At 36.6% G+C, this 27,107-nt stretch overlaps 1 protein-coding gene across 5 annotated transcripts in view; it reads left to right on the forward strand.

Moving 5' to 3' along the window:
• The window catches only part of DCLK2 (doublecortin like kinase 2), an 85,647-nt gene that overhangs the window by 10,018 nt on the left and 48,522 nt on the right, over positions 1–27,107 (forward strand). For all 5 annotated transcript variants that reach the window (XR_003260312.2, XR_003260313.2, XM_026107563.2 and 2 more), the window contains exon 2: positions 941–1,275. Coding sequence is in view for 3 of the 5 variants with exons in the window: in XM_026107563.2 (XP_025963348.1) it covers positions 941–1,275 (335 nt within the window). In the remaining 2 variants the exon portion in view is untranslated. The remainder of the gene's footprint in view (positions 1–940; positions 1,276–27,107) is intronic.

Below are 27,107 nucleotides of genomic sequence, written 5' to 3' on the forward strand. Positions count from 1 at the left end.
TTTATTCCAACTTAAATTTAAGCTTCAGCTGTGAGGTTTAACCCCAAATTCTCTTGTGTGTGTTTGTACATTTAGCCTTGAGTGTGTGCTCATTGTTGAGTTAAGATGAACGTGCACACTGTCATTTTGGATAGGGGTGTTGTAGGCAACGGCTGTTCCTGCTTTGCTATTGTAATGACATCTGCTTGCTTATTTGTTGGGATTTAAGGATCTTAATCTTTCTAAAAGTGCTTTTTTTCTTTTTTTGAGTGGTCTGGGAAGTGAATCCTTGTTTAGTTTGAAAGGACTAACATGCTCAGTGATGGAGAGTTTTAAGGTATCTCATAGTGCTGATAGCTAGAATTTATTTAACTTTTTTCCACACTTGGCAGGCTGTACTTCAGAGATTACTCTGAAGTAATAGGTGGCTTTATGTATGGAAACTTATAAACAAGAGGTGCTAGGTGCATTCGCTATGTTAAAAGGTGTCCTCATGCATACGACATTGACTGGTGTATTTATACATAAAATTACTAGGGCCAGGGAAGGGCCAGTAATCAATTCTTCCTGGATATTTACTGTAGGAGAATGCTCTTAATTGTGTCTATTGTTAGTTGAAGTAATTTTTCACTTGCAAAGTGACTCAGCAGTCAGAGAAAAGTTTGGATCCACAAGAGATGGGAAATACCTTCGCTCCCCTCCATTACCCCTTTAATCCATCACAAGACTTTACTGTGTTTTATTTCTTTAATCTTCTTGAAGTTTTCTGAATTTTTTTTGAAATTGAAATATATGAAAGTATTGTTTGGTTAGAAAGTTCTGATAATTTAGTACTTCATTTAAAAAGGTCTGTAGTTATACAGAAGAATCACTGTTTCTGACAAGGAATTTGTCATTTTTTAAATCAACAAAAAATAGTAGCAGAACCTCTTATATTGTGGAAATGTCTTCTTCTTTTCAGGTGAAAGCTATGTATGTGCTTCCAATGAGCCATATCGCAAAGTTGATTATACGAAGAATGTCAATCCAAACTGGTGTGTGAACATAAGGACTGGGTCCACTCGATCCTTAACATCTTTGACATCTACAAAGAGTGAAGTGAAGGAGAGTAAAGATTTCATTAAGCCCAAATTAGTGACCGTTATTAGGAGTGGAGTGAAACCCCGGAAGGCTGTGAGAATTCTGCTGAATAAGAAGACTGCTCATTCCTTTGAGCAGGTCTTGACTGACATCACAGAAGCCATTAAGTTGGATTCTGGCGTAGTCAAGAGACTTTGTACTCTGGATGGAAAGCAGGTAGGAGAATAAATTGCTGTCAATAGCTAATAATTATGAGTTAATCCAGTTCAACAACTTTTTTTTTCATAACTTGAGTGCTCGTTACTACACATGCATTAATCATCTTTTGAATAAGGACAACTAAATACAGAAACTACAAAATTTCTCATTTTATGTTTAAATATGAATACCTGCAAAAAATTATAAGAAGTTGTATGCAATGCAAAATAAGCTGACCACTTTACATTCTAAGAAAAGTTTTTAAAAAATCAAATACTGTGTTGTGTTGTTAAACAAAATACATGTTGACTGTGTCCAGTAATACTGTTCACTTGAAACATTTGAAAGTCAACGACTGTTCAAACAATTAAGTGTTTTCAGAACCATGTTTTCAGTCATGTTTTCAGACAGCAACATGGTGCTGAGTGATGTCTGAAATAATATTGCTGTCGGTTTCTATTTCACTTCCTCAAACTGTTATTTAAGTAGCAAAATTATTGGATTGTCATCCTGGAGATAGTAATTGACATGGTCAAAGGTCAAGAATTTTATTTGAAGTGAATATCTCAGTGCTGGGTCCATATCTTTGCAACATGTTTTCAGTTTTACCACTGCAAAAATGTGTTATCAAGATTAATGGTGCAGTATATCTTTGATTCTGAAAATAACCCCAAAACACAGTGGCGTGACCCACAGAATTTTCTGCTGCAGCAGGTCAGGTGTCAGTAATACGTCTGCTGTGATCGCAGGTTAATGACTCAGCCCTTCATAGAACAGGACTCTGTGAAAGTTCCACAGCATTGTGGCTCTAGCAGTACAGAGCAAGGTAGGCTGCAAAGTAGATCACATTTGACATCGGACGTATGGACTAATGTAATGTTGACTAAATATTAGGATCCACACTCTTTCGGAAGATATCTTTTACGCACATGCATATCCATATCCTGCCATGCACTATTTGTAAAAGTTTCAATTTTGTTCATGCAGATCCAGGAATTTTTATTGTCAAGTCTCTTATAATGGTTGTGATCGTCACTTAAAAAGCACCTTTTTGTGTTGAGAGCTACTAGCAAATGTATCTCAGAACAAATGCACTTTTTCAGAAGGTCTCTTGGTATGTGTTATCTCCGTGTTAGGTTTTCTGTGCTGTGGGTTCACTTTAATAATTAAATACTTGGAAAGAACTACTCCTGTTCTCTGGTATTAAATATAGTGAAGCAAATGCATCATTGAGACTCTTGATTTGCAATAATTGGTGGCATTGTAACATGCTTTCTGGTTCTTGTAATAGTTTTGATTTTTAATTAGATTTATTAATGAGATTTGTTGAGAGAATCATTTCTAGGAATGTACTTTTCTTTTAAAAAGTCCTGAAATGTGATTTAGTCATGCTTAATTTAATTCATTATAAAGCAGCTTTGAGGATATTTATTATACACTAATTAGTCTCTCCTACTCATGAAGTCTTCTGTTACTGTCCCAGATAAGGGGAATTTAATCTCCTCAAGCAAGTAGATTGAAATAGATTTGAGAGGAGTCAGAAAAGGCAACTGCTACAAAGAGGAGGCTCAGTTCAGATCCCCCTCTGCTATCAGATCACTAATATAATAGAAACTCATTGATCTGCATTGGTGTGGAACATGCAGTGGTGCATCAGGGATCAATAAAATTAATTAATTCTCAATTGTACATTAAATCTTGCATATGTTGCTTACATACTAATGTCATGCATGGTGGATGACGGCTCTCTTCAGTCCACAGTGAGGATGACCGATCATCGCAAATGCTCTGAAGGAAGTACAAGACTTGTAGTTGCTGCAGCAGGTCCTTCTGCACTTGCATGGTAATGGGGTTGATCAGATTTGGATTGCAGGTGTAGAGGTGGATGTTCTCTGCTTGCACAGAAGGGAAATTTCTGGGAAGCTTTCACTGCTAACATCCTGCAGAGAGCTGCCCTTTACTACTTCATCCATGTGTAAATTATTTCAGCAGTGGCAGTGCCTAAGTATGGAGGCATCCCTTTTGTTTGGAAGAAAGGTCTCCAGCCGTTTGCTTTTCCAAAAAGACTTTGGGAAAGAGCCTTTGCCTGCACTACTGTAATGTCATCTTGATGATTTTAGTTGTCCTGGAGACAAAGCTACTGGGATAAAAGAGCTCTGACTTTAGGTATCCTGATGATAAAAGCCTTCTCCTGCCTATCAAGGAGGAAAGAGGCTTCCCTTTTTTCCCAAAGTAAAGGACTGACCTCAGTTTGAGGCCATGGGGATTTTTTTTTTTTTTGCTTTTCTTTTTTTTTTTTTTTTTTTGCTGTTTTTTGTTTTGTTCTTGCTGGTATACGTAGGGGTTGGCGCCTAAGGGCTTTGTAGGGTTTGGTAAATGAAGAGTTGCTTTGCTGCCAATTACCAATTGGTGGAAATTTCTGAGCCCGTTTTCCCTAATGTGGTAATTCCTTATTCTTCTAAATCTGCTAGTGAGGCAGATCTTTTATGTGTGTCCCTTTGTTGGCACAGCTTGAAAGGCAAGCATTTGGAGGAAAAAAAAAGGCATTTTGTAAATGGCTGTGTTCTTATAAATGTAGCTCTTGTTTCTCAGGGTTTTTCCCCTCTCCCTCATATTTTATTTTTGAGGAAATATATACTTTTGCAATTTTTGAGAGGGAACAAGTTGTGTGTTCTTAGAACATAGAAATGATGCTGAAATTGAAGGGTCTAAAGCATGCATATATAAAATGTTGTGTTCTTTTATTAGGGAATATGTGTTTCTCTTGCTAACTTATGGGGTGATTTTGTTGTTTTCTGTTGAGGTATTTAATGGTGGGTAGTGGGGAATGATCATGAAACCAGTGATCTCCAAAGAAACCTTCTTTTTAATTTGGAATGGTACAACGAAGAGGATGTCCTCAGAACAGTTTTCATCTACTCTTCTGACTTCATTAATCTTGACTATAGCAGCATCTTGATAATAGTAGCACAGAGAGCAACATCCATGTCAGTTATTTTCCTTGAATATTGTGTATAAAGAAAAAGAATTATCCAGCTTTAGATTGTAAGATTTTATAACGTACAAGGCTTCCTTTTATCTTCAGTTTTGATATGGATGGTGCTACTTGAATATTAGGGATGTGTAGCCTCAAGTACAGAGTTTCTTTTAACATTTTCTTTTACATTGATACAAGGCTGACTTTTTTGCTTTTAAGCAGATGAACAAACAGCTTTTTTCCTCCCCAAGACTTCTGTGATGGTTTCTGCATGAGGAAAAAATATTCCTATAAAAGTAACTAGGCTTTAATTTTGCAATATAGGCTTCTGCTGCTCTAGGCTCTGTGCTTCTGACATTGAGGTTTGCCTAATGTATTTTGCCTGACTGAAGTATTTTCCGTACTTGGCTGCATTTTTCCTCTCTCTTCTTTGCTGGAATCTGCCACTTTCCTACTGTGAAGGAAGGCGGTCAAACTGGAGCTTCTCCCATTGGGAAGTTAACCTTTTGTTTTCTCCAAAGAGAATGGAGGGTTTCTCTGTCTTTCTAAACAAACTTCAAGTAACAATTATTGTAAACTGTAGGATAGTGACTTAATGGAAAATTACCTCCTATTTGTTTATTGTAAACTGTTTGTTTAAAAGAGTGAAGTGTATGGTTGATGGGGAAAAAAATGTATGTATTTCCTGGGAGAAAGTCACAAAAAACCTTATAGAACACTGAAGCATAGGTTATTTGTCAATAAGAGAAAATGAAATCTTCACTTCAGGAAGGTAGTAGCTTTTCAAACATACATCATGTTGTGATTTCATGCATGGAAATCCATAACAAGATTGAAAAGGTGGATGACTGACCCATTCTATGCTGAATTCCAAAGTACTGAGAACATACCACAGATAAATCTTATCTCAAAGATCTTTTATGATGGGCCATAGTATGTTGGTGGCTATCTCTAAATTTAAACCAAAAGCTCCCTTATTTTCTGTTAGCAAAGTTTTTCATAGGGAACTCATTTCCATTAAAAGTTAAATAACTGAGGAAAACAGATATTCCATTTGGAAGTATTCATCAGACTTATACTCTATCAGTAATTTTTTTATTTTCCAATGACAGTTTTGAACATTCTTAATAGAGAGATGATGGCTTCTAAAAACTGAATTTTTATATTTGTTCTCTACTGGAAATACTAAGGAGACCAGCTGCAACTGTTAAAATACCCATCATAGATAGCAGTTCTTTCTAGCAACCGAAGCTAGGTATGAGCAGAAGAGATCTTGTTTATTTGTACGACTGATACTCCCCAACTTCTCGTTTCACTTCTTCTAGATTATAGATTTCTGTCATTTAGATCTGAAAATCTCCATTAATATGGCATTTTTACTATAATCTTTATATCAGTGAGAAATTAATTTTTAGTATTGAGACAAATTTTTAGAATGTATGAATTTTTTTCCAGTTTTGTATTTGAAGTCATACTTGAGATGAAATGTTTTAAATTTTGTTGCAGTCAACTAGATAGTTTTAAATTGCCTTTAGCTCAGTTTTCTTTTCCACCTCATGTGCAAAGGCAACTTTTTTTTAACTGCCTTACTCATCAGCAATGCACTTTCTTTTTTGAGGAACTAGGTGGTAGGAACTAAGTGTTGCGAATATCTCATTCTTTATTTTTAGTGTAATTTAATTTTACTGTTACATTGCTGTCTGACATCTCATTGCAGGTGTTAGAAATGACTCTAATGGAGATTTGCTTCCACATTAGCAGGCATTGCATGTAGTCAAAAGCTATTGAAATCAAAAAGAGGCTTTATCTTCTGTCTGAGGCTTTAACCTAGTACAGCCATTCTCACAAATGTATTGGAAACAGCACAAACTTGAATGTCTGCTGGAGGCAATTTTATAAATATATAGAAAGGTCTAATTTTTGTGCAATTTTAGTTGCACTGAAATTTAAAATGGCCCTTTCAGCTTAAACGTTGCATTAATCTGCAGGTATGAGGATCAAAACCTTTAGCCCTTGTGTTCCTCACAACTCTTAAGAAAAACATATATAATGTTACAGAGGAATGTCAGTGGCAACTGTGAAGGTAGTGATTCTCTGCCTTGCAGATCACACAAAAATTGGGCATTTGTGAGCAAAAAGAAGAGTCTTTGGTCACCTGGCTTCAGGACTTTGAACTGTAATGGGGAATGAAAGTCCCCGCATTCAGCGGAGAAGAGTACCCACTCTTCTCATTGTCAACTTCATGTAACAGCTGTAGAGAATTGCACTTGCAGTAGCAAAGCCCAACTACAGCAGATCTAGTTGAGCAACAGCCACCAGATACAACCAGTGCACCAAAATGAAGCAGCCTTCTGTCAGATTTCTTGCCTCTGAATGATTTCTGGATGTGGTCCCAAACATTTAAGCTAACTCAGAAAATAGCTGAAGAAGCAGCAAAGTAAAGTATGCTTGAATTTCTGGAGAAGAGCTGGAGAAAATGTGTAAAGGATAGTAGGTGCTAGGAAAAAGGAACCGGGGAGAATTAGATAATGGCTTCATTTCTGACAATAGATGCTTCTAAAGCGTTTAATGTTGTAGAATTCAGTTAACTTTTGTGGAGATGGTCAATGCTACACAGTGCATAGATACAAACAAAGATGCCAGAGTATAAAAAGAAACAAAATGCACAAGGGTGTGTGATAAATTTGAGGCTGAATTTTCTAATCATACACTTTCAGGTAGGTTAATGCAGATCCTGTAAGGAGACTGCACTAGGATTTGGGACCAAAAACTTAAAGGCTAAGTATCCAAAGAGGTAGAGTCAACCTTCATAAAGCAGTGAAAAACTTCCAAAAAACCCCAGCAGAGTACTCAGTGATTTGACACTATGGTTGTGATTGACAATATAATTACTAAAAGAGTGGAAATCTTGGGCAGAAAGGCTTTTAAGAATTCATGGTTGCTGTCTACAGGAAAAAGCATATTAACCTTCATGTTATGTAGTAAATAACACAAATGAGGACTATGTCCACTGTGTGGAAAAGATTTAATTCAGTGCAATCTTTATGTTGCCTGGAGTGATTTAAGTTTAGTTGGTCTTACTGTAAGGTAGATGAATGGGGTTTTATAAACTCTTTGAGGTTCCTGAGAGCTTTATTTTTGGTGGGTGTTTTTGGTAACTAGAGACTGTGTGCAACTTTGGAAGAGTTTTTGAACTAGAGACAAAATAACAAATGTCTGAATGCCCGGTGATAAAATGTGCATGAAAACACACACGCATCCCACAGAGAAATTCACATAGCAAAGCTTACAGTTAGGCAGTTTGGGCCTGATACTAACAAGCCTGTCTCAATATTTGAAAAGCTATGTGATTTAGGGAAGCTTGAGCCTCAGCTAGGGGCTAGAATCATTTCGGAGAACAGCTCTTGAGAGATGTCTGTCTATTGGGTATGGGATACAAATCTGGCAAGTTTAAGAAAAAGATAAGAATTAAAGTAGCCCTAGTCTTGAGGAAGTATGACAGGAAATAAATTTACCCATGGACCTACTAGACAGTATTTTTTGTTCAGTCTTTTAAATCAGTACACCTAGAAACGGGAAACCCTGATTATTTATTGCTAGAGGGCAGGAGGAAGTAGTGTATTCAAAGAAAGGAGATAATTTTGGCCTCCATCCATGGACATAGAAATTTTCCCATCTGTAGTTACGGAAGGTAGTGGTATTTCAAACTAACCCAAAAATAACTCTGCTCTGTCATTGCTGCAAGGATCTGAAAGTACCCTAAAAATAAGTATACAGACATCTTTTTCTGGCTACAAATTGAGGCAGGGAATGCTTTCTAGCACATTTGATAAAAATACAATGGTACAGTGGTGCTGCAGAAAAAGTCTTAAAAAAGAAAAAATTGCACATCTAATGAGTCAGGTAAGGAGAGTGTCTTAAACTGGCAGTGAACAATAATGCTAAGGAAGCTCTTAAACTTTGTTGCGTGTGCAAGAAAAAAAGGTCATGCCATGTGAAATTGCCACAGTTCTAGCACTGAAAAAACTACTTTCTAGAGCAAAGGTGGTCTGAATTGGAGGGGCAACCTTGTGTATTGTTCTTGCTTTCTGCAGATCAAGAATCTAAAATACAGTACAAGATAGACCAGTTAACATGTATCTTTTTTTCTCCCCTTCTCCCCCGCAGAATAATCCTAGGTTACCAGTTCTGGGGATGTGGTGTAACATTACGGACAATGTAGTGGTTTGGTATCTACTGGATGTGAATTTAATCTTTTTCAGCAAGGTTGTGTTTAGATACATAATCAGTAATACTCACTATCATCAGAGTAATGAGTTGATGGAGTGGGATGGTAAAATAGGTGTGTGTATAAAAATGGATGCAAAATCAGACCCTGATTTGAAATTAGCACTTTTAAATTGGAGAATGGCAACTGAAAAAAATATGCTGACATTTTAACTGAAAGCAAGCTTGCCTGTCCTGTTAAAACTGGTATCCTACTTCCTGGAGTCTTTGTGGTTCTACAGAGAAGATAAATCCTACTGGGTTTTCAGTTTTTGTCTGCACGTTCCAAGAGCTGACAGCACTTAATAAAAATGACATGCTGTGCAGAGTGGGAAACAATCACTGGGAAAATAGTAGTGTCACCAGTGGTAACATTGTATCTCTGTTGATATGTGATTATAATAATTTTAGTACTGATCCACAAAAATGGCGTGTGTAGCTCTTAGAATAAATGAATGGTATGCAGTCATTGTCTGCCATCTGCCATGCTAAGATCAAGTCACATGACTTGGAAGCTAGATCTTGGGAATTTGTTGTGTCCCGCTGAGCCTGGCCATTAACAGATAATTAGTCTGGTAAAAATCTTTTGAATTCATTCTGCAGCTGTCATATGCCAGATTAGAATTTGTGTTACAGGTTTTCTATTACTTTGAGATTTTGGATTTTGTTCTTGTAATTAAATTACCCTATTTTACTTCACTATACAGTTTTTGCATTACCATATTTAAATATGTAAAATTTTCTTTAAGAAAGCCTGTTATATTTCAGTGCAAAAGCATTTCAAGATTGAATTTGATCTATTCCTGTTCCTAATACAGTCTGTAAAGAAACTTGCTACTTTTAAGATGTCTTTCAGGTTGTCAGGTTGATTGATCTGTAATACTAGCTGCTGGTTGACTCTAATCGGGTCGTCAGTGTTTCTTAAATGTATGGAAGCAATAATACTGTAATCTTGAAATATGAATGCTTCATGTAGATTTGTCCCAATTATTAAGAAAAACGGCACTTTTCCATAATCAATTCATGTCAGGAAACAAAACAATTTGTCAGAGATAGGAGAGGGAGTATTCATTCTTAATGTTTAAAATATTGCTAGTGGATTAATTTGCAATGAACCTTTAAACACAGTAGTCTGAAGAGTTTAAAGGAAAGTAATGTTGAAGTAACAACAATGCAAGCCAACTTTTAAAAGCAAAGAGCTTCTCAGCGCTTAGATGGAATAATGACCATGCTTGCTGCTTGACATTTATAAGCTTTGCATGGAAAAGTGTGATATTCAGTGTTGTTATGGGCAATGAAATTTGGTATTCCTTTAGCACTTCTCTCATTTACAAAGTCAGCAATCATTTTCTTCTGTTGTGCAAGTATGCTATTCATGCTGTGTTCCTAAATATTTGTTTTCTTTATATTTATTACATTTGGTGTTTTGTTTATTGAGATAGGGCACAAGATATCTCTGCAGTCATGGGAGACTTTGAGGACATGAAAATATTTCAGAAGAAAACCAAATGGTTGGAACGTAACTTGTGAACTAAAGGATAAATTAGATATTTTTTTTTTATTTGGGGAGGACCTAAGTCTAGGTAAACTTTTCTTGGCTTTTGCCCTTCTTGTCTCTAACCTCCAATTCAACTAGTATTTAGTAAGAGAATTCCAGTCTGGGTGAAATTATTGGAAAATAAGCTAGATAGCTAAAGAAAATCAAAGCATGTTGAGTACCAAACAGACAGAATTGTATTTAGAAGAGCCTTATGAAGATGCCATTGACCTGAATGCTGAGAACTTGCATTTTCTCTCTTAAAGAGATCAAGGGTCTGGTTGGCTTTACTGTGAATAAAATAGGAATAAGAGATTCAAGCATACATGAATTACTTAGGGAGTAATTGCCTTTTTCTGTATATGTTTTGCAAGGGACCCAGTAAAACAGACATATAGACTATGCCTACATGCAGGCAGACATTTCATGACACCAGCTGGCTTTGATGTATAAAACTTGCGGACCTGGAGGTAGTTCATATCTAGTCAGGTCAGACTGCAGACTGACTGACATTGCATGTAATTGTTACCAGCTGGGTAAATGTATTTTCATTCAGTCAAGTATATAATCCTTTTTGAGATAGGGAGTGTTAATTATCTATTCTGTGAAGAAGACTGGAGTATAATATATGTACTTGGTGATAATTTTGTCACCAGACTTCTATGGGGGTAGTAGTGTGCTATAGACACAAGTATACTGACTATTTGGTTTTTGGGTATTCCTAGCATTTGGGGCTGTTTTGAGATGTGATTAGATCCAAGTTTTTCCAGCTGCAGTCATGCTACAACTGGGAATAGCAATCCAGCCAAGGTACATTTAAACCTGCCTATTAACTGCCATCCTCCATATAATCAGTTCAGGAATAACAGAGATAAACAGTCTTATCAGGGTTTAGGACTGGAAGGCACAGCATGGCTGAGAATATCCAATTGCCTGCATTGGAACTGGCAGTCTAGTATACTTTCCATCCAGAATAGTCCACAAGAATGTCCAGTGTGACCATCTGTATCCTGCTTGTCACAAATCCATCACCAAGACGTGTAACAAACGGAAGAGTGCTAATCTGCGAAACTTTGGAACTTGGTATTTGTGTATTACAGGGAAAGAGTGGAAGAAATAGAAACTGTTGTTTATATCCTCAGCTGCTACACTGGCAAATGATTTTTAGATGGGCTATTCCAAAGTAATTGTAGAAACTGGTCAATATTTTGGATTTCTGGGCCAAAAAAGCTATCGCAGCATATCTGACATTTGATTCAGAAAAACTTCTCTTCAGACAAAATCCAGTAACTACAATTGGCTTGATATGAATCTATGAGGAAACAGGGCACTTTGAAGGTACCTGGTACCTTCACTTTTCAGTATTATGACCAATTTCAATTGTGGCTGACTTTTGCCTCAAAGATAGAAGGAATCCCTCCACTCTCCTGGAGCTGAGGGGGTATGTGGGGAAATCCTGTCTTCTGCAGGTGCCTGTGCAATCTCTGATACAAGCAAATTAATGCATAATAAATAATTTATGCATTAGAGCATATCTGTTTTATCATATTAATTGATGTTAACTTATATTTAATAATAATACATAATACTTTTTACCAAGTATGGTAAAGCCAGTATTATAAGCTTGTGAAGTCTAGGAGAAAGACAAATAAATGACAAAATCTGATTCACAAAGTGTCATAGCAGCTGTATAGCTAGTCCTTCTTTGTTTGCACACAGAAACCATAAAATTCCCTGCGGTTTAGCATCAGAATGGCTGTTGGTATAAACAGTGGATTTATTACCACCTGTAGTCCTTGACGTCTGATGCCTGCGTAAGAACATTCTTCTAATTTAAACATTAATCTCCATTTACAGTAACACATTTGTTCTTTCTTTGGGACCAAATTCTCTAATTTGAAGAGTAAGAACCTCATCACTGTCTTCAGTCACGCACTGTTGAGAGAAGCTCATGGAGATGGTGCAGTTCAAGATGCAGAGGTAGTGTTAAGAAGTTCTTAGGATTTGAGATGGCTTCAAATCCTACTTGAACTAGTTATGACACAGATTTGCTTGGTTTTGACACACAAATATGTTCTGATTGCCTGCAGCAGGCTTCATCTTTTGCACATTTTTTTTTCTATCTTCTCCTTTTCAAATATTTGGCATAAAAACCCTCTATTTATGATAGTTATATCTAAGCAACCTCCCTTTTCCCATTTATATGTCACTAAATATACAAAATTTACTACTGTACTATAGTAAATGGGCTGGTGTAGGTGTTTGCTGCTGCTTTTTATGATTCTCAGACACCAGCTAGAATTTTCAAAGTAACTATCATGGCTTGCTCATGTATTTTGACAATAATCTGTTTGAGGTGAAAGTTTCTGTTCCTTGAATTTCTATTTTAGAACTTTATTGACCGTCACTGAGTACATGATGTAAATAGTATCTCAGTAAGTTGGTTCCAATGTGTTTACTTCTTCGAAGAAGAGGAAAATGTAGCCTACCTAATGTATATGTATATATTTATTATATTGAAGATATGAAATAAATGCTAATATTTGGAGTTTTCATTGGTCTTAACATTCTGTAACAACTTTCTTGCCAAAACTGCATTAAGGGAAGTACAGATCAAATGGATTATGCAGATGAGCATTTTGATGTCTGTTATTTTTGTAAGGGAGTTTGACATCCTCATTTAATACCTATGTCACAAAGTATTAGTGTGATTGGCACTACACGTATATTAATGGAAATAAAGACCTATCCAAATATGAGTTTTAGCTTGTTCTAATACAAATCAAAAGGCATGAGTAGAAAATCAGCAGAAGCACAGAGAATAAGACATTAAGTGCCAGTAAAAATGATAAGGAATTTAGCACCTTCTTTGGTGTTACCTGAGTGTTTCAAGAAGTCCCTCTCCCAATCCTCAGTAAGAAGTAAGGCTTATATAGAGATTTTGGAGGTAAACAGTAGTGTAAGTTATCAAGCGTGTGTGTGTGTGTGGCAGGGGAAGGGGTGGGCCTGCCTAAAAATTGAGCCTAATTCAAAACAAGCCCTCTTTAGTTTTAAAGCTATTAAAATATAATTTAGCTAAATAGAATCCATGAGGCCAGATCACAGACATTTAAACCACTCATTCTCTAATGACCTAATGTAAGGTATGTAGTTTTCTAGTGAGAACAAGTAGGACTGTGAATGATACCTAGTTTATAAGGTTGCCATTTAGTTGTATCTATGTGTGAGAGGAAAAATTGTTTTAAAATTATTGTGTTGGACACTTGAACTGTTAGGATGAGGACTTTTTTATTCTTGTTTCTTTGCTTTGTGCATTGTTGGTTTTCATTCTCCATCTGATGGATTATAAACTAGGGGCAGGTTACCTGCCTGTAGAAAAATGGAAGCCTATGTCAACAAATGCATGAGTGAGTAAGTGGGCTGGGAAAACACAAGCTCTGTTGTCTGCTGTCCCAGCTTTGCAGAAAGCAGCGAGAACCAGCTCTCGTTTAATTTTGTGAGACTGGGGGAAAAGTTCTAGGAATAGCTGTAAGGTACCCAGTCATTTTGGTGAATTTCTAGGGAAATAACACAGGTCTCCTCAGTGAGTAATGTTGTTTAGAAATAGGAAAAGGCTTCTAAAACATGTTGAAGACTTCAGTGATTTCCTTCTTCAAAACGCATTTGAAACAATGTAGATTTCTTACCCAGGTCCTGCTTTTTTGCTCCTGGACTCATTACAGGAATAAAGAATGGACTTTAAGCTATTTGAACTTTTACTGAGCTACCTGTGGTTTGTGGAAAGCTGTGAACAGTCAGAACACACTGCGGTCCAGCCATACTTCTTTCTTTGCCCCCTTTCTCCACTTTAATCTAATGCATTTCCTGTGTAAATATTGCAGAACTGCTCCTTTACTTGTATATTAGTGGCAAAAGCCACTGCAGAGACTTGTACCAACTCAGAACCTTGTCAGCATCAAGAATGAAGCGGGATGCCAGGCCTACTAATAGCCAAGCCCCTGAGGTTTCTAGTTCTTGCCCACACTGAGAGAAAGTCCTTGTGTGGTGTCCTAGGCCCCTTCTCTTTGTCTGTTGCGAGGTGGATGCAGGCCTGGTAATGCCTAACTGCTTATCTGAAACTGAAAATATTAGTTTATCCATCTTGCTCAAATAGGGCTCTTGACTGAGTAATAAAAGCAGCATTTGTGGAGTTAGTCCTGTTACCAGTAACTTCATTTGATGGTTTGGGGGGAGGAGGACATGCATTGTTTTTTTCAAAAGAATCCCGTAGAGAGAAAGCAGGAAGTCCATGGTACTGTCACGTGGAGAACTGTGCTCTTGTGTACAGATCATTTCTCCTTGCTCTTATAGTTACAAAGGATAAGTGAGAATAAAAAATGTCAACTGGTAAGCTGAGGAAAATGAGATGCATACCAACTGTGGCTGTTCTCAAGTGGTTGGCATCGATTGTGTGTTTTCTGGCCAAAGGAAAAACTGGGAGAATAGGGCTTTGGATATTTGTTAAATGTGACTTCCCAGTGTTTGACTGCTGTCAAATATGCAGCATATATTTGAAACTAGTTCCAGATCTTTTCATCCCCCCGCCCCCTTCATCTGTAGCAGAGTTTACTGGTGGCCAAATTCTCTTGAAATCACCTCTGCATTAGAGGAAAAACGCATTTATCTTCTGACTTGTTTGCACAGTAGAGTTAGAAAAGAATCTGTCTTTAGACTGGGATCTTTTCCTTTTCCTGAAACATTTCCAAAACTGTAGTGTCTGTGTTTCCTTCTTTTCAGTGCCAATGGGGGAGTTGATACAGGTCCTGGTAACAGCAGATATTGCTGATTTCTCATTGTTCTGAACATAAAACCTTTGTTGCTATAAATATTTGGGGTAAGAGGAAAGGAAAGCCAGGGTCCAGTATTTTCACATGCAGACCCAGGTTTGAATCCTTGTTAGTATAATAGATAACAACTGCAACATTTCTTCCTTTGTACGTTGGAGAAAGGGTTATGTGATGTTCAAATTGACTTGGGACTGAAGTAAAAAAGCTTTGTCAAGTGTGGTATGGGAAATAAATATTAATCCCTCCTGTGTAGATTGATTTTGCTAGGGATGAGACTGAAGTTAAGAGGCTGTTTGTGACCTTATTTTTTTTCCTCACTATTTTAAATATCCATATATATTTAATCTCAAAAGGCTTTAGGTGATTCATGCTCCCCCATACTGTGAGTCATTTTTAGTCTAACTAGCATACTTGAAAATATTTTATGCAAAGGGCTAGATACTGACTGCATGAAATGTGGTTATTTGTGAGAGGACCTTATCTATCATCTGTCCCCAGTTGGCAGGGAACAAATTATAATTTTGTCTCATTTTATAAAAGTTCTCTTTTAATTATCATTTGCCATAATGGAAACTGCAGGATTTCTCTGATAATTAAATTGGATCAGAGATGGACTATTAAGAAGGAAAATCTTGCTCTAATCATATATTGCCAGGTTTCAGTAAGAGAGCAGTGGCTTTTACTGTTTATCAGCAACATTGTTTGCTTTATATAGTTGAGTTTGTGTATTTTGTTAAATACATTAAGTTGTTTTAGCAAATCTGTATCCTCAAAACAACAGCAAATCTAACCATAATCTTTTTTTTTTTTTTTTTTTTTTATAGAAAGTATAGTTTAAATGGATCGGTCAATATTAATATCCTAGAGTAGATTCTTTGATGGTTAAAGCGATCTGCCAGTTCTTAGAATTTGGTATATTAAGTTATACTTAAACTCTGAAAACTTGTGAATACATTTCTGACTACTTAAAAAATTAAATTCTCAAATCAAAATCTGAGTTTTGTGAAATTTTCTTTGAAAATACACACGTTTTCCCTTGTACAGAGATGTACTTGAAGTTTCTGAATTTGTCTCCAGCCGGTTTTTTTTCAAGGAATAGCTGGAAGGGGTATCTAATGTACGTTTATAATACTTGACACACTATTCACTTGTAAAACTGTGATTATAAAATCACTGGTTTCAGATGCGCTGCTCTGCTTCACTTCTGTAGGATGAACTTGACGTTCATCAGTTCTCTGATGTGCTTTGATTCATGTTTGTTTTACTTCTACTATTGTGTTGTATTGAAATAACCTTAGAAATCCTGCAAGTAATTTCCGTCTAAAGACTTTTTTTTTTTTTTTTTTTTTTTAACACCATGTTAGCATGTGCTAGGGAAGATATCCATATGAATGCATTTTTGGGCAAGCTGTTAGTTGTATGAAGTTGAAAGATAAACTTGAATGCTTTACATGCTTACATGTTCACTCTCTTTACCATCTGTCTAACTTAAAAGCATTTTAAAGAGAATATGTACAATGTTTGAGGCTTCTTTGTGTATTTAGTGCAAATGATTTACTTAAGGAATGTTCTTTGGTTCTTGGTGATAGTACACAGTTTCTAGTGAAAGACATATAATACTTCAGTATTTCTAAAATTGCGTCAACGTAACTATAAATGCTGAATCTCAATATGTAGTAACTTAAAACACTGAACTGCAAGAATATTATTCATGCAACTTGCTGAAAAATACTTCTTTTTTAAAATTAATTAAATACTCTAGTTTCAAACACTCCAATTACATGAATATAACCTCGCTATACAGGAAGGGAATTATGTCAAATGAAGACTTTGACTTTTGAACTCAGTTCAGTGGAGTAAAGTTTTACTTCCTTTTGGCTGAATTTGTCACAGGCTTAATGTTAGCAAAGAATAACTAATGCCGTTTCCCAGGAATTGTGAACTCCAGATAGCTTGTAAGATGGGAGATTGGGTAGATCATCACGAAGTAAATAAAATACCCATTTTGGGAATATTTGTTTAAAAGGATGTCACTTGACAGTTTTAGACAAAGCTGAGGCAGCATCCACCACTTCATATTGACAGACAATAAATCTGTGTAGTGGATAAAATGATGTAGTCATCTTCTCCGTTCTCCTTTGCAGAGTGTGAGATGATGAATGCTATTATGCAGGCCTATTATTAAGGTAGCAGACTTTCTCTTCCCCATTTTTATAGCAGTTCTTTCTGTATTTATCTTACAAGCATTCACTGCTTTATTGAGATGGTTGAAGTGAGAGCATTTAAATTAGAATAACTCACAGTAATGGTCACAGTTTCACACAGTATCGAGAAAGCTGTTTAATATTTCAAGTACTGAATTTGTCATAAAAGTTATTTAAAACCAGCATTTGGAGCATTTGTTCACCTCTGTATGTGAGTTAGTGTAAAACCTTTGCTAATAATGACAGAGTCTTTGTTTTCAGTTAGTGGTTTCAGTAGTTGTTCCTGTGTTTGCAGATACACCCTCAAAAGAAGTCAGTCTGTAGCTTACAAAAAAAAGGATAATCTATAGTTGGCATAGCATATATTTGCTAGCATTGCTTTTGCTTGTACCTAATAGAGCCTCTAATTTTCTTTCGTTTTTCTGACTTACAGATCTTTCTGAGAATGTAGATAAAACACGGAGGCCAGCTGTGGGAAATTTTACTACTCTAGATCCAATTCAGAAAATCATAATATCACCTTGACCACAAAATGTTGTTGCACTGATCTAGTCTTAGGCTATCTTCTCTTACTTTTATCTAAGAAAAAGCTGGAGGAGGGAAAATGATACTGTATATGTAACCATAGTTAAATAGAACCTCCGTAGAACCTCAGCACCTTCATGCCTCTGAAGTTGTGATGTATTCTGCTTGCTCCACACAAATATATTGATATTTAATTTTAAATGAGGCATCTTTTTATTAGAATTTGTGTTGGAAATTATAGTTGTTATCATTTTAAGAAGAAAATTCTGCCTCAGAGTCTACTTTCAAGAAACTAAGTGGTGGGTGGTGGTGCATTTCTTCTATAAGGCCATCCATTAGAAAATAAAAGGCTTTCCAAGTTTCTGGAATCTGAGCTGAGCCCTTCCTTCTTCAAGAAAATGAAACTGATTGTGCCCCTCTTTTTGTATACTGTGCACTGTTAAACAAAAATGGGGATATTTAGTACCTTTTAATGCCTTGTTCCACCTCCTTCCTGCCTAGTCCTTTTGCTACAAGGCACATGTAACAAGGAGGGGAATACTGGATTAACTTTAGAATGAAGGTCTTTCATGGTACAGTCATGAACATTTGGTGGCTGGAATCATCCCCAGATGTTTGAAAATTGCATAAGGGAAAAGCTGCAATTGCTGAGGCTGGGCTGAGGCACCCCACTAAACCATTCATCAGTGTTATGAAAGGAGGCTTCGAAGTGTCCGATCAGCGTGCTGAAGTGAATAGGAAACCTTGATGAGCTTCGGATCAGAATCACAAAGAACACAAGAATACCAGGCTCGACAAAAATCTTTTTGCACTGTAAGATTTATATAGTCTATAATTTGATTTCTGTTTTCATTTGCCTTGGATGTAAGGAACTTACACTAATTAGACACAATAAGTACTGCTTTTATTTAAGCTAAGTATATACATTTTTTATTTTAAGAAGAAAACTGTAAAATTTGAGAACTTTGACAGAGAAAAATTCAGTATTTACACTGAAATTAGTATGATTTGCTCCTCTAACTTTATACTTGTTAAAAGAGCTATAAAATACCTCATCTCTATTAAAAATATTTTAAAATTTTTCTTCTTCCCATTTCAAGATAAGCTTGGAGGGAGATGAAATATACGCGTGTTTTAAATCATGCAATTTTTTTGTAATTATTACATTCCTTTCCTTTCTGTACTTGCTGAGTCTCTTACTGCTTGTTACTTCCCTGCATACTACTTGATATTTTGCTGATGCACAGGGCAGCACTTGAAGTTTTTTGGAGTGTGTGTGCAGCTGTAAATTTGGGTGAGAGTACTTAATTAGAGATGGAGCATATTAAAAGAAAGTGTGTGTGTGTCGGGGGAACAGTACTTCTGCTGTGGTGTTTTTTTTTTTTTAATTTTTTTAAGCTTACTGGTTTTATGATAATCCTAAGTATTACAAGTAAATAACCCAAATTAGAGAAAACAGTCTTCCCAGGAGGACTGGGAACTTATTTTGCACTTGATTTTTGTGCTCTGAAGCACTCATACTGTATCTTCAGATTATTCTCCAGATAGACCTTCAGGAATATCCATACAGATAGATACTGAGTTGAGGAAGTTCTGCACAGGTCCAGGCATCCGACCATTACTCGTCTGTGGGCTCTGAACTGTAGTATTTTGTTTGGTCTTGGTCTTAAATGCAGTAACAAAATCATAAAAATTAGTTTTAGATTTAAAAACAACTTTTTGCAGGAAGCTTCTTTCAATTCTTTCATGTAACCAGATTTCAAGGTGACCAGGTTCCTTTGAGTTATTAGTAGTTCTTACTCCTTCAAAGGCATCATTATGTAACTGCCAGGTATTGAATGTAAATAGTTAATTAACAGTCTTAAGAGATTTTTTATACTAATAAAGGATTTTAGAACAAAAAATATTGCTACAGTCCTCTTTGAACTAAAGAAAAGCCTATCTTTACTTAGCAGATGCAGAGTGAGCCATTCCTAAAGATTTGCAGGATTCCTGAAGAGTTGCAGTTAACTTTTCCATATAGTATTCTAAGCAACAGTTTCAACATGCAGCTTATAGAAAATGTTTTAGATGTTTTGTAGAAGTTAATTAGGAAAAGTAAAGTAATAGCTGATGCTTTAAATTCACTGCTCAGGGATCTATATCTCCACTAGAAGTATTTCTGGGAGACCTCAAAAAAATTTTTTTCACTGATCCAGTAAATGCTTTCTGTAAAACTTTTTAGCATTATGCTCTTATTTTGGGAACAAATGAGCCCACTGAATATTGTCCATGGGCTTTCCACTTGCAACTAAATGAAAAAAATATATATTATTAATAATAAATAGACAGTTTGTAACAGTACAGATTGTATCTCTAGACTTTAAGACTGCTTATAGGAGAGCTTGTTTGGGAGTTAGACGGGTACTTGCTAGCCCCATTTAATGCACTGCAGACAAGTAGTACAGAAAATGTCACAATAAAGACAAGCAAATAATTATGGCTGGATATTCTGAATCTAGATAAGACTTGAGACTCTTGTAGTGAATCTGCCAAAAGTAGCTAGGTTTTGGATTCTAATTTTGGATTAGATTGATCAGTTCATCATTACAGGGCCCAGTGGAGATCTCTTGGCATATGCAGTGAAACTCTACCCAGAGCTAGTAAAAACAACATATGTTCCCAGAAGCTGCTTAGGAAGGTCTTTAAGCACTGGGGAATATCTACAAAAGCCTTAGACACTGAGAGTAGAAATAGGGACACTGGTAACCTCCTAATGAAGGAGGTTGCCAGAATTTACACCCCTGCTTTAGCAATAGCTACTAAATAGATTAAGGCAAATACTGCTGTAAACAAGCACAGGAGTGGTTGAAATTCCAACCAGGACTTCAGTAAATAGAGAAATTCCCTCATTGGGAGGAACTGTAAGAGGGGGACGTGTAAATGAATCTGTTAGTATAACTAGAACTTGAGCTTTGGTGATGATATCCTGACACATTTTCATATAAATGCCTGCTTTACCTTTATGATTGTATTATGTCAAGAGAGTGGTGGTATTTCCATGTCTGAAGAGAATGTCAGAAATCATCACATTTTCTGCACTTGAATAGCATCAGGTAGTTGTTGCCTGAGGAAGAAGAAAATGACAAAATTCACAGTGCTTCTGCCTGACACAAGGTACCTGAAAAATACCAATCAAAAGAGAAAGTTTATCTACTTTTTTATGTTTATTCAGGATCAGACTGCTGTATGTTAAACCATACATGTAATGAAAGTTAGTAGAAGAAGAAAAGGCAAATCAGGCAGCATGTCCCTTAAATTGGGATGCTGCTTAAGACGTACCTTTTGGAGATGGAACAAATAAAACCTTGACTTGACTGTGGAAAACTAGAGTAATGGCAGGAATACCATGTTGTACTTTTAATCCGAAGCATCCAGCAGTGACAACCTGCCACAGTGTTTGCTTCAAAGCTATGTATTTCCTCTTCTGAGCAGAACCAGTATCTGCTCCTGATCCGCTTTAGGCACTTGCTGCTGTTGCTGCTGGTAGTCGCAAGGTATGTTTGTGATTCTGAGAGGCTGCCCATATTCCCCTTACTCTAATCTTTTGCAAGTTGAACGTGTTTGCCAGTGACTTCAGTGTGCAGTGGGTGTTTCTGTGCAGCTGCATACATATCGTATCAAAATGCAAGCTGTAAAGCTGTCTCTACTACACGACTCCCTCCTCTGTGGAGCAGGAGTGGGAGTATGAGACATTTCAGTTCCAGAAGGATCACCCCAGAGTGAAGAGGTGCAATTGCAGCATGGCTGTAAGTTAGTGGGCTTTGACACAAACAACAGTGGATTGGCAGCAGCCCAGGCCTCAGCCACGATATTAATATCCGGAATGCTGGACTGGTTTATGCAGAATTTTATGCCACAGCATTGCTACTGTCAGTATTGAATGTAGCCAGGTTAAAGCTAGCCTGGGTTTGTCTACACAAAATTGAAATAGCATTAGCAGAAACAAGTTTAGAACTTGCATGCAGATATACATTTCTGGATAGTACATACTTGCTTCAAGTGAAATATGGGTCAAACAGATCTTTCTGAGCATGAAAGCAGAGCTTTCTGGAATTGTTTCATTACTTTCCTCACGATAGTAATTGATCCCACTATGGAACGTTTCTTTACTATTTATGCCTTCTTACTGAGCTGGAGAATACTCTCGGGGGGAGAGAGAAAGAAGGGAAAAGAAAGCTGTGAGTGACACTGTTCTGAATCTTCACTGGGGTTAACTAATATACAGAGGAATTATGTACACCTTTGTAAGGATAAAATAGTGTACCTGGAATCATCATATTTGTTTTAAAAAAACAAATCTGTGTGTGGAGAGGGAGGGAGGGAGGGAGGGAGGGAGGGAGGGAGAGAGAGAGAGAGAGAGAGAGAGAGAGAGAGAGAGAGAGAGAGAGAGAGAGAGAGTGTGTGTGTGTGTGTGTGTGTGTGTATTGTGTTAGTGGTATCTAGAATGCTGCTATGTTTTTCTCTAAAGTGACATCTGAGGAGGAAGAAAACCAGCTGATCATCATCAGTCTCATTGATGAAGTAAACGTGGCTTTTGTTTTCTAAATTTTATTTTGGCTTAGATGATTTAATGATATTATTTTTCAGAGATTTGAATGGTATGTTTACATGGATATTATTTGTGTTTTTCAATTCCTTTTCAAATATTGTATGAGCATGGTATTTCAGTCTAATATTTTGGATTGGTATGATTCACTGGAATTACAGCAGCTTACCCTTGTCTTCAACCTTGATATTATTTTTGACATTATTATAGAATAAATTTAAAACCTACAGTAAATATACTTTTCAACTGCTTATGCCATGATCTTATGTCTGCATAGTCTTAGGTAGGACTTTGTTTCAGTTTTTAGGGGAAGGTGGAGGGGGGAGTTAGAAGTTGTATTCTGTCTTGCAAATTAATCCTCTTAGTGGTAATGAAAATAAACTGTGTGATCCAGGGATTCCCAAATCTTGTTTGCGTAGGTAATTCCATCAGCTGCAGCAACAGGTACAGCTAGACTGAGTATCTTGATACCTCCCTCTTTAACCCAGAACGGGGAGTGTAGAGCAAAGGCATCCAGCCCTGCAGCCGGACTGAACTGGAATTTGATTATTTCCATGTGTTGGCAGCTGCAATAGGAACCGCAGGAGAGAGGTGTTGTAGCTATAGCAGCTCCCAGTTCTGTGCAGAATAAAATAGTCTAAATTCACCTGTAGGGCAGTATTTGCTGTTCTCGCCTGCCCCAGGCTAGCTTAGAATCGGGAACTGCCACCATAGCAGGGCTCACGCAGAGAGGGTCCCCTGCACCCTTTGAGACGATCTCTGTGTCACTAGCAGTACATGTATTGCCGCTGGGAGCCCTTGTCTGTTCCCAGTTTTGTTTCTGATTACTTTACCTTAATGATTCTCTCTAACGTGGTTTACATTCTTACCTATACTTGCAGTTTAACTTATGCTTTAAAACATCTTTCATTTAAGTTGAAAACAAGAAAGATAGATAAATACAAATGCCAGAGAAAACTAATTAAGTGAAAACAAGCACAAGATAGTGAAGCAATATTATTTATAGTATGCAGTGGCAGCATTAGGCACAAAATCTCATAACTGCTACTGTCTCTATGTGACTATATGTGACTATACGTGACTATATATTTGCTTTTCAATGGGTGATAGGAGTCTGGAAAAAAGAGCTGAATCAAGTATTACGAAACATAATTGGAAAAAAATAAAAAATTCTTCTGAAGTGCCAGTGTTGCCTTCTGAGGGTAGAACAGCTAATACATGACTAACACATGGGCATTAATGTTGAGTTCCACTGTGGTTGATATTATTATTTCAAGAGTGGGTTTGCTCCATTTTATATTTCATAGTTCAGTATCTTGTAGAAAGAGACCTGAAATGTATTTTGAAATTTTCTAAAAAAAAAAAAATTATTGGGTGGTTCAGAAATGGATCATCATTAATGATTTGTGATGTATCTGTTGTTCCTGCTCTCTTACCATTATTTTCAGGTACCAGTAATGAACTCTGAACTGATTAATTCAAAACAGGATGATCTTTCTTATGCTGAGCTGTAAATACCTTCACAGTATATGACAGTGTTTTCACACCGAATTTCTGTTGTCTGTGAAATATCATTGTTTCAGACAGTGAATAAAGAGCATATACCAGCTTAATTTCCTTTCTATATTTACAGTTCACAATTATGAGGAGGATATTTAAGTAATCAAATACCTTTAAAAGGTCTGTATGCCATTTGACAATTAGCGTTGCATAACCGATAAGCTGATGCTATAAATATAAAACTGCTAGGTAAGTTGAAAGTGCAGTCGTTGCAATGAAATAAATAGAATGCTGATTAAGTGAAGTAACATAATGTTTAAAAGTGTTAAAATATGGAGATGACTGACCCAAACTTAAAATACATCCAGAAAGCATGCTTTTACTCTCTAAACAGCTCACTGGATTTTAACAAGATTTTTTTTTTTTATGTGAAGTGGTATATATGAAGGGGATAGAACTGAAGGGAAGAGACCTGAATTACTAGAGCACCTACATTTTCTTCCCATCCTATTAGAGTGCTTTGAGAAACAGGTTTGAATAGTACAAAATTGAAACATTCTATCAGGAACTCAGAAAACAGTATTTTTTTATATTTCTACATAACATTAAATCACAGTGAGTCATAGACTTCAACTTATATTTTGAATCATAGAGTTACTTAATTTGATTTTTTTTTTTTTTAATAGAATGTGTGTGCAATTCAAGCCATAGGAAGACTTTCATTTAAAAGTTAGATTCATCAAAATTTATTTGTCTCTATCAAAGGCCTTTGCATTATGAAGTATATTTATCAAAGGACCTGTCCAGATTTCCACCTTTTCTTATATCTTTTCTGCACAGGCTACACTGAGTTTGAAATTCTTATTTGCCTGTGGAAAGATAGTTCTCATTTAAGGAAGTCCTGCACCTGGAATCTCTCCAGGAAACAGTGTCTGCTCACAAGTCCTGGAAGCCTTGGATTGTAGCAGATTGTAGTTGCATTCACCACCAACTCTTCTGATCTAAAGAATCTGTGAAAGAAATGAAATCAGTTGAGTGCTTGGCCATATGTTTTCCTTCTTTTAAGTTCTCCATGGTATGCAAATGCCATGTTTTCAAGTAAGGTGATTCTAGCTGAGGGCACAGGTTTCTATAATAGTGCAAAATGGGTAGTAGTGTGCAAAAAATGATATAGCTTGTATTTTAATTGCATTTGTATTTTGACAGTGTCCCAAAAATTATATCCATGCTATTTTACTGAACTGGATGAGCCAGCTGTCTGTCCTTAAATGTATGCTTTTTCTTTTAATGTTCTTTCTTGATACAAGTAGCTTTTATTTTTAGACTAGCTGCTCTGTGGTAAGATGAAAGGTTAACTGGGTGAAGTTAGGTGCTATTTTTGGTTCTGTATTAGGCTTCCTAGTTATGATACTTAAGGAAAGAATCTGTTATGCTGACTTTTTTGGGCTGCTGTGATTAATGCTGTGGGCAAGGACATAATCTTTGTCTTGTAACTGAAATATACTGGGGTTTTTTTTCTGTTTGGACAAATTGGCTTATAGTCATGAGCTGCATTTGTTAATTCTCTGTTTCTAATTTCCACTTATTTCCATGTTTAATGGGGCTGTTATTTCCCTGTGTAACACTTGAAATCGAGATGCATGATGTTAACTTTCACTGGTGGTGTGGTATGATCGAAAAAGAAAATCAAAATTTACTGAATTTTATTCCTTGTGTGTAATTGTTACCATATCCAAACAGCTGAACATAATCGGTTCAACACTTGTGCATATGTTTTTGCAGAAAGAGATCAGTTTTGCCCCTTGGAAGATTGGTGGATGGGCCTTGCCAAAAAAATCCTACAGTATTGGAAGGCTTTAAGAAATAAATATGTGTAGGAACACACTTAAAATTGTGCATATTTTTAGAGCTTATTTTTCTTACTGTCACTGACATTACAGTAAGGACGATGTGTCTATTTGAAATGCTACCAAATGCAGTCTTCCATTTCCACATGTGTGTTCGTTTTCTGAAGTAAGCTTCGAGATGCTGAATAATATATGCATGAAATCATCTGCTTAACATTTGAAACAAGCACTTTAAAAAGTGGTGTGTGCTATATTCTGTCATCTGTTCCAAATGGCTGTGTGGCTGCTGTATGAGTAGTGGTGACCTGACCTGTCTGTTTATGCAGCATTTCTGCATTGTCATACTGCATTAGGCGTTGCCTGGGCTTGCTGCCAGGCTTCTGCTGTTCAGGAGGCAGCAGGCAAAGATTTCCCATTTCTGTTCGCTTTCTTACTTTTTAGATTCCCTGTCAAACAGGAGGGGTTGTCTCCCTCCCTTCACTGCTGTTCCTCATCATGGGTATCAGTGAGAGGAGGTTCATTTTCTCCTGATGACTGTAATAATGCAACGTTGCCATTGATTAAATAGTCATTCAGGAAGCTGGCCTGGGAGCATTATTCTCCTTATCATCTTTGTTTCGATATTATTTTTTCTGCCCTTATCCAAGGAAAACTCAACGTTTACAAATTGCTGTACCTATATTCAAAAAATATATGGGTCTAAACCCTTGAACTGTAAGCCTGACAGTTAAACACGGCTTCAGAAAACACTGCAGGAATTTGAAGGGAACTGCTCATATTGCGGTGAAGAAGTGGAAACGCTAACTTTATTTGAAAAGAGGAAGCAAAAATGATGATTACAAATATGACTTGTCTGGGAAGACAGACAAATAATTGACTTCTGATTACTCAGAAATAAAGGCCGATACAAAGGGCAAAGGTAGTGACCTTTAGGACAACGTAATTGTAGTCTGTCCCAGTCAGAGAGGAGTGAGTAGCATCTCCCAGGAGGACTGTTGAGGCACCTCAGATTGAAGGCATTAGCAGGGAGGTTGTATCTAAATTTGTCATGCTGACACCAAACAAGCTATTGGCATTTTGTTGCAGCAATACATGGGAAAAAAACCTCTTTAAGAGTTTCTGCCTCAACTGTCTGTTGTAACTCCTGCAGAGCTGAAAACACGTGTACAATTTCAGCATATACACTTATGATTTAATTTTTAAAAACTTTACTTTAACTAATACTTTAAAGTAGTTAAAGTCCTCAGATAACATTTAAAAACACAATAGAGTTTATTCCTGTATGCAAATTTGTTTTGATTCCATAAAGCCATATTAGGGGATAAATTGATATTTTAAGGCTGTCTTCTCTTTATGTTGACTGTTCCAGTGTTAGTAAATGAGACTAAAATAAAAATTACATTGTTGTACTCTGTGGCTCAAGAATTGAGATATTAATACAGTTTACACCTCCAATTTTGCTGTATTGAGAGAATTACAGTTTGCTTGGCTTTGTGCTCTGTGAACCCTTCTACTTCTGTAGCATGATGCATATTTACTATTATGTCACTCCGTTAGAAAGGTTTTTGTGTTTTATAAAA

Source organism: Dromaius novaehollandiae, chromosome 4 (assembly GCF_036370855.1).
Source record: "Dromaius novaehollandiae isolate bDroNov1 chromosome 4, bDroNov1.hap1, whole genome shotgun sequence".
Lineage (NCBI taxonomy): Eukaryota > Metazoa > Chordata > Aves > Casuariiformes > Dromaiidae > Dromaius > Dromaius novaehollandiae.